Here is a 13364-nt window from a genome sequence, read left to right on the forward strand (position 1 = left end):
TGAGCCAGAACAGAGTCTTGTTTTCTTCAAGGCCATGAGAAATGAGGAAAAAGGAAATAAAGACCCCAACTTTTACTGATGTTTGGGAAACTTAAGGAAATGTTTGCAACTGCATACATATCCTTGGAAATAATGATTTTTAGATTCATGCAGCAAAGGCTTCCAGCTTTCCAAGTCACATCTTTGCTGTTTCCTTCTTCAATTACTATAACTGCAAATGTTTTCTTTGTGCCATCTAGCCAGCAGAATCAAAAGTCTGAGCAGACCAGCTGCATCTACTGTTACTTAATCAGTAATTCTTTTTTGTCCTGGCTTCTCTCTGAGGTGCGTGGATCAAGCTTGTCTTTGTGGGCTGTTTTACTAAGGAAACAAGCTTCTCTGTGCATCTGTCTCTCCCTTCTCTGTTTTCCATGTGGATTCTCAGCTGTCTAACGATGGCTAAATTCATGCTACAGTGTTTAGGAAAATTAATTGTAAATGTTCACTGCTTATCAGAAACTGGGATTTTTTAATTTATTTTGTTGAAGTTGTTCAGATCATACTGTCCTGGATTTCAGCCCTAGCACGCTCTTGCACACTAAACTGCTTGATCGTATGTGTCTTCCTTCATATGTTCCTCCTGAATTTTTTCTGTTCTTGATTTTCATGCCATTTACATCTCTTAACCTGTTCAGTAAACTGTATGAGTAAGTATCGAGAGAACTGAATTGGCTGTTAATGGTTTAAAGGTGGAAAGTGAATGCTGTTTGAAAATATTTTACCATTTCCTACCTGTTCAGTAATTGTTTATTGGAAAGCATATCAAGTTTCTAGAAGCTGCAATAAATAATGTGGGTAAATGTTGACATTTTAGCTAACTTTCAAATTAACGTTGCTCAAGAGCATTTCCATTGAACACAATTACTAGCAGTGTTGGAAATTGTATATTTAATGTAAAATTTAATAATTTAATGAATGGCATCTCTTTTTCTAATAAAATACTCCAGTATTCAGTTTCATCTACTAAGCTACTTCTTATATCTTCCCTTTCAAAGCTATCTGAAAAAGGTATTAAAAACACTTTTCCAAAGCTATGCTGTTTACTGTATCCCTTTAACAGCATTGCAGTCTTTCATTCTCCTACATTTCTCAGTAAGTTCACTGTTGCTGATATTCACCTGCTACATTCTGAAGTAGGTTTACCAAAATTAGAATTAAACAAACAACTTGATCTCCAATTTCCAGGAATTTGGATTGCTGAGAAATAACATTCCTTCGTTTGATTAATATCTATTTTAAGCCCTAAGAAGAAGGTAAAGAAAATAATGCTCTGAAGAACTATAAGAATATGACAGTATGAAGGTTATTGAGCATGTTAGAATACTGCGTGCATCTGTAGGGCATAGCATGAAAAAGAATGCAAGTAAGAAAATACAGTGATTAAAATGTACCTCACAATAGAAGATCTTGGTATCTTTTGTTTAAGGGGGTGAGGCTGAAAGAACCTGATTGTGTTTAAGAGAAGCTGACACATGTGAGGAACCAGCCTTTATAATAGAGGCAAAAAAAGCTGTGAAGAGGGTGAAATGTTCAAGTGACTGGAAGCTGATGCCTAGACTTACTCAGATCAAACACGTACGTTTTAATCAGTGATAATATTAGCTGTTGAAAATGCAACTTGTAAGAAGTTGGAATTGACTTTCCATTGCTGAAATGTTGAAAACTTCGTCCATTCTGGAAAAAAAAAAAGTGCTCAGGATCCAGTAAAAATAAGTTCAGTGTGTAGCTTCTGGTGTTTGAGTAAGATGCCAAATTAAACAAGAGCCCCAAGACCTGTTTCAAGTTTAAGGGTAAGCAGGAGCGTTCTTTCTGCCTTGTAATGTACTTCCACTCCACACACCAACACTCTTTACTTTTATCTTACTGATGCTTGCTCCCACAGCTCCTTACAGATACTGATGAGTGACTGTGTGGAAATGCTGACCAGGCTGTGGGTAGTTACAAGTGGTTTGAGCAGCCTCAAGGATGGAAGGGTGTTAGTGTGATGCTGAATGGGGGAAGGATGGTGGGATGATGAAAGGTTTTTCAAAAGCTTTTTGCTGTTGCTAGGTTCCTAAGAACTGCCCTTGCTTGGATTTTCTTCCAAGTTACCCTCAAACAGATTATCAGAATTCATTTGTCTTGAGAAACAAACCCTGTATTTACAGGAAAACAATGAAGTGTGTATATAAGATGTATCAAAGCAAATGTAGCTAGCTGTTTATTTAGAAGACTGTAGGAGGGGAAAGTAATCTGGAAAAAGTTAGCTATCTCTGAAGAATTGCTTCTTAAATAATATTCTCAAGAGTTCAGGTTGCTTTTTATTTAATAGTTATTTTGGCTTATTTATCGGCTAGCTTTTTTTGTTTTGGAAGGGACTTTTCTACCATGCTGTGAATGTGAGAGATGTTTGTGTGCTGTGAAGTATGTTCTTAACCATTTGGTTAGATTGTTGTTTTGTTTTGATGACTGTTTTACTCAAGAGAAAGTGAACAGGCTTAACACAAAACAGTTCCAGATGGACATTTTCGTTGGAATTGGTTCTGTTTAAATTTCCTAACAAATTACTGATGAAATCCTCTTTTCTCTTCACATGCCCTGGTCTTCAGCGGTGATGTTCTTGTTCGTCCCAAGGCCATCAGTCTTAGAGCCCAACCGTTTTTCATTTCCCCTGTCCCCAAAGTTCTCCTGCCTGTCCTCTTGTTGTCTTCTTGCTGTAATCCCCTTTTTCTGTTGCATCTCCTTTCCCTCCATACCCGCAAACATTTCTTTTACCTTTCCCACTAGCCTTTCTACTGCTGCCTGCTCTACCTTTTAGGATGCAGTCATGGTATTTGAACACTGCAGTCTTGTATGGAGAACACAAAGAGGAACCTACTGTAAAAAGGTTGAGCCCAGAGGCTGAAGAAGTGCTGTAGCAATTTAGGACCTATGAAAGTAGAGAGGTTTCCTAATTTATAAATAAGTCTTCAACTGCTCTGAATGTCCACTTCATTCTCTTTCTTAGCTTTTTAATTGTGTGCCAGTCACCTGTTCTTCTCAATATTTAGCTTGTTTGCAAAGATTGTATTTCTGTAGGAATACATACTGGACTTTGACTATTCTATATGACTACATGCTGAATAAGAGTATCCTATGTGCACAGATCTGCTTTTAACTAGCAGTGATTCTGTCTGAGTGAAATAGCATTGAACAATCGTTTATTCTTTTCAGGGTTTCAAACTATGACATCTTCTGGTATACCCACAACCTTTTCTTTGTCTTCTATATACTGCTGATGCTGCATGTTTCTGGGTAAGTAAAAGAAAAACGCTGTCCCTTTTCCTGAAGCACTAGAGCTGTTCTCTTGACTGCTGTTTTTCCTGAGATCTCTTGTGCACCATAGGCCAACTTCTTGACAAGATACTGTCATCTTCAGTTCTTCAACAGGTTATGTTTTAAGTAAAGTTCAGACTTTGGAGAATCAGCTAGCACAAATTTCTTCACTTTCAAGTTCATTTATTGTCCATTTTACTATTTTCTATAGAAATCAAGGTAACATTGTTTCTTTTTGTACCCTCTCAACTGGCTGCTGAGAGGCAGATGGAAGTTGCTCATCCCTTTCTCTTTAGTCTCAACCTTCCATTTTGACCCCTAAGGAGGGAGAAGGAATGGCCTCTCTCTAATTATTGCTCATTGCTCTAATACAAAACTTTCTTCTTGTTTTCACAAACATGAGATGTTGATATGGCATCAAGGTGATTCCTTTTGGTCAGATCTGTATGTGGTACAAACAAACCCAGATCTACTGCAAGGTAAAGTAGCCTTTACAAACTATGCCGTGTGGAAACGTGATCCATTAACGTGAACAAACTTTCCTGTGTGGATATAAGTGCAGAGTTTGATACAGGGAAGGGAAGGTGTATTTGAACAAGGTTAATTTCTTCATGTCATCAAATATCTACTGAAACATGGAACATTGGAATGTCTGCCCAGCTCTGAGCACTGCTGTTTAAACAGTAAAAGGTAATTAGGCCTAGCCAGATCACAGTAGGAATATGTTGTTGAACAAAATAAACACAGCTTGAAATCTGCTGAATTGAAATAATGAGTTGAAAACATTGAAACTCCTGGACATAATTCCCATTTTCTGTGGGTTTTCTGTCTTTTATTTTTCCTTCTTCTGTGGCATGACTCTTCATCATAACTGGCAAAGATGGATCTAATCTTTTCTCCCCTTCCTGGAGCAGGAAGAACTTTTGCTGAATTATTGCTCACAGGCATTTGTCTAATTTCTTCTTGAAAACATCTGATGACTGAGATCTTATAACCTCTTTAGGCAATCAGTTCTGGTGATTACCTTGTAAGTGTTTCTCATGTCCAGTTTAAATCATCTCCTTCACTGTCTTATCCTTTGCCCGTTGTCCTCTCAACCATGTTGCCACTTCATGAAAGAAGGAGACTAGATGGACAAGTCTGCAAACCAAGACTGCAGGAATACGCCAAGCACTGAACAGGCATCTCCTTATACAGAGCCTCTTTAATGTTGAATTGGAAAATCTTTCAGAATGCATCTGAAAGAACTGAGTTTCAGATAAAAATGAGAGAAAGTTGAGTCATGGAGAGTGGGAGTCAGTTCAAGTTTAAGATGCCTAAATTTAGGTGTCTGCATGTTTTCTGAGTGTTTACCTCCCATTGTAGTCAAATGACTTCTAAGAAATACAGCCAATGGAGCCTGGAGAAAGCTTCAGCTAACCTACTGCTACAAAGATCTACATTTAAGTGATCTGGATTGATTTCTGGGCTCCATTGGTTATACTGATTAGAAGATCTGTTCTGAGAATAAACAAAACTTTGGCTCTTATGCTTAGGTGCCTAACTGACTCCTATATGGCAAGTCTAAGGGATAGATAGTCAGTTACTCTACAGAGCAAGACTCTTCTTGGGAGTGGAATGTGTAGATAGATGGAGGATTTACCTGTTTTGGAATCTCTTCTATGAGTATTCCCACAGTATTCTTGGATTCTTGCTTTGTTTCAAACCATTATGGGTATACTCTTATTGTATGCTCTTTTTCAGGGTAGCCAGACATTTCGCAGCAATATATAAAGTGATATGATTCATTTGTCATATGTTATTATGTTCTTGCATCCTTACCTAAAAGGAGAGAAGAATCTTCTGGAGAAATTATTCTTAAAGATTTTCCTTCATCTAGTATTTCTTGCAACATGACATTCAAATATTTTAGTGGCTTAAGGCTTGCTGCATATCTACATTAATTTATCTATATTTTAAAGCTGTAATAGCAACAATAAAAAGTATTTTATGTAAAGCAAAAGCTTGATGTTTCTATTACCAGTTCAAGGAGGTCCAAAATCCCCAAAGCATTTTGAACCAAATACTCAGTTGGTCCTAATTTGTTGTTAACTGCAGAGTTAAGTTAATAGAAGCTGAGAATAAGGCCTTTGTGCTGCCACTAGAATTATCCAAGGATTTATCTTTGGAAGGGTGAAAATTCTTAAGATTCCATCCAGACATCAACCTTTAGTAGAGAGAGGAGCCCTCAAGCAGCTCACCTTGAGCTCAACAGCAGAAAATGAGAGGGTAGGGGCAGTGTAATTACCTATAAAAACCCTCTAGAATCTTTGGCATCTAGCATATTATAAAAGCCAGAAGTAAATGTTATCCCTGTTTTGGGGGTGGAGAATGGGGCAGAGGTGGCTGTATGCCCATGTGAATAGCCTGCATGCTGTGTTGCTCAGCACATGAGCCAATTCCATGTGACTCTTCCTTTCACTCTCATTTTTGCTAAAGATACCTATCTCCTACTTACTGATATCCACAGTGAGATTTTATAGACACAAATGTTGTTCCAAATAAATATACAAGAATATATCATAGGCTCCTAAGAGTTATGCAGAACTCACCCTTTCTGGGAAATGACCTTGGATGTGTGAGAATGTTTGTATTTCCTTGGCATCTTCAGAAATGGAAATCATTGCAGCTGCCATTAACAGGCAGCTTTGTCATCCCAGTTTGCCAGTCAGATAGCATGTTTGTAATAGTTCAAACAAGCTAGAGATCACTGGAGGAAATGCTCATGTTTGCAGTTGAGCTATTTGTGTCACAGGAAAAACTTTGAATCCCCTTTTGGGATGTTTAGAGGCCAGAGAAGCTGTGCGAGCAGCTGGCAGGCATACATACGAGGTTGGTTGGAAAAATATTGTATGGGCTGTGATTTCCAGCTAAATCCATCAGACACCATAATGTTTATGGAGCAGGGAGCTCGCGTAATGCTTGAGGTCTCTTGTCACTGTGCAAATATGCAATGAACAGCAGTGAAGGCAGATACAGGTGATAGGGATGATGGCACAGTAGATACAGCCTGAAGCATGGGTGTAGACACACTGACAATTCTCAGGCGATTCTCCCAGGGTCAGACATGAGGTTTAGAGTGAGCGTGTTTAACTTGCAACCTCTACATCACCCACTGGAACATGTGGGAAGCATGTTACCAGCTGTCAGGATTGCATTTCAGTAGGGAAGGTTGCCAGTAGCCTGTGAGAGCCCGTTTAAGTTGGGAGTGTTGCAGATGTCTCCTACTTCTCTCTGTTCTTGTGAATTAGACTCTGTCACCGTTGCTGCTGCTGTGTATGTATGCTGAGAGTGTGTGTTCTTATTGTGTATTTAAGGTAAGTCGTCTTAACATGCCCTAGCTCTTATCAGACATTGTGCCAGTTTCTCACCTGGTACCATCTTATCCATCTTACTGTAATCAAATTCAGATTGGAGGCAAGTAGTACTCCCTGGGAGTTTTATTACTATTATTATCAGTTCTTCCCCTCTTTCAGTGATTCATGAATGTACTGAAATATCCTAGTGTCTCAGATTTCCATTTCATTCTTTATAGCTACAGCTGCAAAATTCTCACCTTATTATACTACGTTTAATTTCAGATTGAAATAAGCATGGAGCCCAAAAAATAATTTGCAGGATAAGATAGTTCTACATGATAGATACAGTGAACCTTTCCATTTTTTTCTTTTGACCTTTTGACAAGTTGATATTCAAAGAAGCAGTAACGCTCACAAATGATGCCTTTGTGTGTAAACTTGATACACATCACGTAGTGGGAACATTACTGCAGTTTATGTTTTGGCAACTTAAGACATTTCTGCCACAGTTTGCCTTAAAAACAGAACTTCCTGACTGTAGGGAGAAGGAGTGAAAACAACCTGGATGTGAAGGAACTGGAAATGTGCTTATTTAATTTTTCTTCAAGGCTTCCACAGCATCTCTACTTCTCAAGCAGTATTAAACCTGAAGCTGTTCACTGTAGAAGTGCCAAGTGAGACAGAAAAATTAATCCTTGCCTCTAGTGACAGAAGGCTCTATAGTTAAAAAGGCTCAATCTTACTGAAAGTTCTGTAAGCAAGTGTTATAAAATCACTGAATCATAAAATGGCTTTGATTGGAATGGACCTTAAAGATCATCTGGTTCCAACTCCACTGCTTTAGGCGTGGTTTCCACCCCCTACATTAGACTGCGCAGGGCCCCGTCCATCCTGGCCTCGAAAGCTTCTAGGGGCAGGGCATCCACAATTCCTGAACAACCTGTTCAGTGCCTTACAAATTTCCCTTGTCTTAGTTTAAAACCATACCTCCTTGCCCTATCACTATCAGACCATGTAAAATGTCACTCTCCCTCCTGTTTATAAGCTCCCTTCAAATATTGGATGGCCACAATGAGGTCTTACCAGCACCTTGTCTTTTCCAGGTTGCACAAACCCACTCCCTCAACATTTCTTTGTAAGAGATGTGCTCCAGCCTTCTGGTCATCTTCATGACCTGCTCTGGGCCTGCTCCAACAGCTCCATGTATTTCTTGTATTGGAGGCCCCAAGCCTGGATGCACTATTCCAGATTGGACCTCGTGAGGACAGTAGAGACATCCCTCACCCTGCTGTTTACCCCTCTGCTGATGCAGCCCAGGATGCTGTTGGCCTTCTGGGCATCAAGTGCACACTGCTGGCTTGTGTCCAGCTTTCTGTCCTCCAGGACCTTCAAGTCCTTCTCTGCAGTGCTGCTCTCTAGGTGTTCTTCCCCCAGTCTATGTACATATCTGGGATTGCCCCAACCCAAGTGCAACACCATGCTCTTAGCCTTATTGAATCTCATTTGGTTCTTGTGGGCTCACTCTTTGAGCCTATTCTGGTCCCTCTGGATGGCATCCCTTTCTTCCACTGTATAAACTGCCCCACTCAGCTTAGTGTCATCAGCAAACTTGTTCAGGGTGCACTCTATCACACTGTGTAGGTTGTTGATGAAGATGCTGAAGAGCACTAGTCCCAAGATGGACTGCTGAGGGATACCACTCATTACTGGACTTCATAAATCTATTGGCTATGGCCATCCAGCCATTTCTTTATCTGCCAAATGGTCCAATCTTCAAATCCATCTCTCTCCAATTTGGAGATAAGGATGTGATGCAGGCCTTGCACAAGTCCAGGCAAACAATATCACTTGCCATTCCATTTTCTAGTGATGCTATCACTCCATCATAGATGGCCACCAGATTGGTCAGGCATGATCTGACCTTGATGAAGTCATGCTGGTTGTCTCAGATCATTTGCTTGTGTCTCATGTGCCTTAACATAGCTTGCAGGAGGGTCTTCTCCATGATCTTTCCAGTCACAGACACGAGGCTCACTGGCCTGTAGCTCCCCAGGTCTTCCTTTCTTTCTTTCTTTCTTAAAAATGAGAGTGATGTTTCCCTTTTTTAGTCACCAACGTCTTCACCTGCAGCCTTGAATTCTCAAATATAGAAGATAAGCCTTGTGACTGCTTCCTAAAATCCTCTTCAAATGAAGAGTAGTCGCTTGGTTTGAACTGTTACTTCAGTATCTTTGTTATTTTTCTTTTCCTGTAGGGGAGTGCTCAAGTACCAGACCAACTTAGAGGAACACCCACCTGGTTGCTTTAATCCTAACAAAACGCTCCTAGGGAATATGACAGTGCCAAAGGCTTTTGAAGAGCTGTTTCCTGACTATACTACTGAGCCTTTCCCAGAGGACTTAACATTTCCAGAACCCTTTGTACAAAGTAACTTTATGAGAATTTGTTCCAAGGAACCCAAGTTCCAGTCACACTTCCCAGAGGTCTGTATGATCCGACATTTCAGGTATTAAAACCATGCCAAGTCTTTCAGTCAGCCATAACCACTAATTATTGCTTTTCCAGACCAGATGTTTTAATAATGGAAAATATTATTAAAACCTTTTCAGGCATTCAGAGATCTGGTGGGGAAAAAACAGTCTGTATTAAATCTTGTATTGCATTAAAATGTGGTGCATAGAATAAGGTGGAAGAATATTTTTGTACAGTATGGTAGGAGATGTATTGGTCTTGCTATAAATGTGACTTTAAATTACAGCACAGTAGTTCAGAGCAAACGTTTATATAACATTCATATGACCCTTTACTATGCATTGTGTGGCATTAATTAATCGAAACAATCAGATTCCATTTGTTCTCTTTTTTTTTACCATGTGGCTGCAAGTCCTAATAGCATTTGTGGGATGTGGTTGGTTGCGGTTTGGCTTTGTGTAGTCTCTTGTTTGCAGAGAATGCTACTGTATGTGGAATTGCTAAATGAATACGACGATAGTGAGGATAGAAAAGCCTTTTGTTTTTCTTTTCTTCCTCTTGTTTCTTTGTGCTTTGTGCAGGACCTTTGTCTTCATCCAGATTTGCTCATTTCTTTTCAGAAAAGATGAGCAGAGCTAAGTGAGCAAGTAGCCTGAGGAGGCTTGGGAATACTGCATTCACAAGTCTAAGACCTACCATAACAGACCTCACAGGAGATTCTCCTTATTATTACTGTTTTCTTGTATGCTCCTTTTGCCCAGAGATGTGTTGGATGCCCTGTCCCTGGAGACATCCAAGGTCAGGTTGGATGGGGCTCTGAGCACCTGATCTGGCTGTAGGTGTCCCTTTTCATTGCAGTGGACTTGAACTAGATGGCCTTTAAGGGTCTGTTCCAACTCAAACCATTCTATGATTCTACTAACCTGTCTTACTACTGAGCATGTATTCATAATAAGAAACACTCAATAGTACACAGAAGCCTTCCAGTAAAGCCCTTTGGATTCGTATTTTGTTAGCTCTTGCTAACTGCTGGGATGGGATTTTGCTACAAATGTGTTCATTTGAGCTGTCACCCTATGGGCTCTTCCAGGGAACCATTTGCACTATCATACACATCTTCTGCAGGAACAGATGAACTGTGCTTTAACTGTCCATTTCTCTCACTTTTCTGTACTCTTTTCTATACACTCTATAGCACAAGGATTGCTTGTTCTTTTTAACTTTTTGCCTATATTTGAGATGATTAAAGGAAAGTAATTGTCTCATAGTTTTGCAAGTCAGATGGTGTTGAAAGTTAACCAGTTCTATAGTGCTCTAGTCTGTTAGATTTCAAAATGGGCTATATACTTTGTGATTCACTTCTGAAAACAGTTGCAATCCAACTGCATAGCACCAGAGTAACATGGTCACAAATGAGATCAATAGCATTTTATTCCTGATTAGTTTTATGATTGAAATCATTTGTGCTTGTGGATGCTCCTGCCAGTTAGTCTGACTAAGTTCCCATGATGTGCTTGGATTTCTGTGTATGGAAAGATGTGGAGATAAATTGTGATCAAACTCTGTTCTGTAATAAATGAGAAATGAGATCGTGCAGGCACTCATGTAATTTTGGAATTAGAAAATGTAAAATGAAATGTCCTTGAATGAGATGAAATTAAATGTCCTCTGTTCTCCCATAGACCTGGTTTTGGATTTCTGGACCTCTGTGCCTGTACTGTGTAGAAAGGCTGTACCGCTACATCCGCAGCAACAAGCCAGTCACAATAACTTCAGTGATAAGCCATCCCTCCAACGTCCTTGAAGTGAGGATGATCAAAGATGACTTTCGAGCAAGGCCTGGTCAGGTCAGTTAATGTGCCTCTGAAGAAAGTCACTGTTGTTCTCGTAGCATCTTCTATAGAGATGACTTTCACTTTCTATGTACTAATCCATCACTGAATGTTTTGGACATATATTTTCTGTCTTTTATTTTTCTCTTTTTGATTTTCAGTATGTTATTCTACACTGTCCAAGAGTGTCTGGACTGGAAAGCCATCCATTCACCCTTACAATGGTAAGAAATAAGGACTTTTCTCTGTATTTTCCCATTTATTTGTATTCGGTAAACAAACGGTCTTTACTGCCTTCAAGGTGGAAGTTCCTTCATAAGAGCTTATTTTTCATTTATGAGGATACCAGTGAATATGAGATGGCATGACTGTTATGTATGATAGTACTGAATACATAGTCAGTTTTCCCTGCTACTGAGAAAATGATAACGGGAACTTTTTTTCCAATTCTTCCATAAGTGGAAAACAAAAACAAATAAATAGAATCCATGAGGTTTTTGATCATTCAGTTTCATAAGTGAGGTTTTAGCGTTTGTAGACCTTGATGCATAATGAACATGAACTCAAATGAATTTTTGGTGGTTTTTTTGCTGTTAATCAGAATGAACAGAGATTCTTGAAACTGCCTACTCCAAACAGAGTTAGAAAAACATCAAAGTTTGGTTTGTTGGTTTTCTTCTAAAATAGTTTCTCTCAATAGTTTTTTCTAAAATGTTTCTAAAATAGGCTTCTGCTTTATTATAATGAGAGATATATCAGTGACTTAGTTATATATGAGTGAAGTCATAGAACATTGGGGTTATTACTTACTCAGCTCAATTTATCTAGAATGGGAGCTGGGTCCGAAGGAGGCAGAATAAGATGGAATAAGATGAAATGGTACATAAATATTCCCAAAGTTCTTGAGGAGTGAGCAGTGCAGAGTCCTTGGAGATGCTGCAGCCAAATGACTGCACTGTAGTGGCTATGTTTTTACAAAAAGCAGAGTCTAAGCTGGAATATTAGTGGCAGACTTCCCCTTTCAGAGGCAGTATACCACTAGGTCCTGTCCACTTCCAGTTCTTTGGTTTTGTGGTTGTTTTGTTCTGATTGATCTGAATGCTGGGCAGGCAAGCAAGTACTGCCACAGATCAATCCACAGTGCTTTCCACTAAAATCAATTTTTTGCTGTAAAGCTGGCAGTGAATCTCCTAGAGGAAGCTGCCTCTGTGTAGCTTGATGAAGCAGTATTGGCATTTGCAAAGCCTAACATTTGCAAAGTGCTTCTGGCTAGTTGGATTACCAGTAGAAAGTAAAGATGTGTGTTATTTATCTGTTATTAACTCCAGTAAGCAATTTTAAGGCACCCTGTAGAGCATCTGAAGATAACTAGATACGCAGTGCTGAAAAATGATGTACACTCCAGTACTGATGGAGTGGTAGCTAGATTTTTGTGCAGAGTTACTCAGTTTGTATTTATTTATATCTGTGATTGGTTTAGCAATCAGAAGATAAATTTGAAGCACTCAGCATAAGCCTCAGGTTGTACTTTACACTCATTTGACACTAGTGTAGTTATATTTAATAAAGTTACACCCGTTCTGTACCAGCAGACATCCCTCATTTAAATGTTAATAATGTTAATTTCAAAATACCTTGTCCTTACTTTCTGTCTTTCCATCTCAGTGGAATTTTAAAATAATAGTAATACTTTGATCATTAGTAATAGTTACACAGTTTGGAAAATACAAAGCTCTCCAAGATATACTCTCCTTATATGAGGACACTGGTTTGTGTGCTACTAGCTTATAGAAATAATGTCATCAAAGAATGTTAAGCCTCGTTCAGTAGTCTGTTCTCTGGCAGAACTTCTTACTTGTTTGTCAGAGAGAAAAAGGCCTGAGAAAAAAAGGCTGCTGACACGGAGCAATGTGGTTAGATCATAGGTTAAATAAGGTGCTTTATTAAAGTTGGATTCTTTGCATTGGTTGAGGATTTCATCTGTTGTTTAAATGGCATACTATAATATTGCTCGTTATTAAAAAAAATGATTTTTGAATGAAAACTTCTAAATTTAGGAGGTTTGGAAAGCATATCTCTTGTTCTGAGTCTCTTACTGAATATAAATAAGTAATTTATTTTCAGTTATTGTACCATTTATTTGAGTTAAACACCCAATTCTACTTGATAAATTGCAGTTGGTGTAAATTTTACACGTATATTAAATGTGTGGAGTTAGAACTGGCAATTTCCACCCCATTTCCACAATGTATTACATATGTATGACACTAGACCTGGCAATTTCTATTCATGCTGAATAATTTATACTTCAGAGTGCAGTGATATCCTTCGGCATAACTGTTGAAGATTGCTTATGTATTTTAATTGTTTTGAGATAGGAAATTACTAC

The 13364-nt window shown here is 38.9% G+C and overlaps 1 protein-coding gene across 1 annotated transcript in view; it reads left to right on the forward strand.

Moving 5' to 3' along the window:
• The window catches only part of NOX4 (NADPH oxidase 4), a 115616-nt gene that overhangs the window by 19615 nt on the left and 82637 nt on the right, over positions 1–13364 (forward strand). The window contains exons 8-11 of the mRNA XM_021382298.1: positions 3232–3312; positions 8926–9154; positions 10826–10990; positions 11137–11199. Of these exons, the coding sequence (XP_021237973.1) occupies positions 3232–3312; positions 8926–9154; positions 10826–10990; positions 11137–11199 (538 nt within the window). The remainder of the gene's footprint in view (positions 1–3231; positions 3313–8925; positions 9155–10825; positions 10991–11136; positions 11200–13364) is intronic.

This window comes from Numida meleagris, chromosome 1 (assembly GCF_002078875.1).
Source record: "Numida meleagris isolate 19003 breed g44 Domestic line chromosome 1, NumMel1.0, whole genome shotgun sequence".
NCBI classification, from domain to species: domain Eukaryota; kingdom Metazoa; phylum Chordata; class Aves; order Galliformes; family Numididae; genus Numida; species Numida meleagris.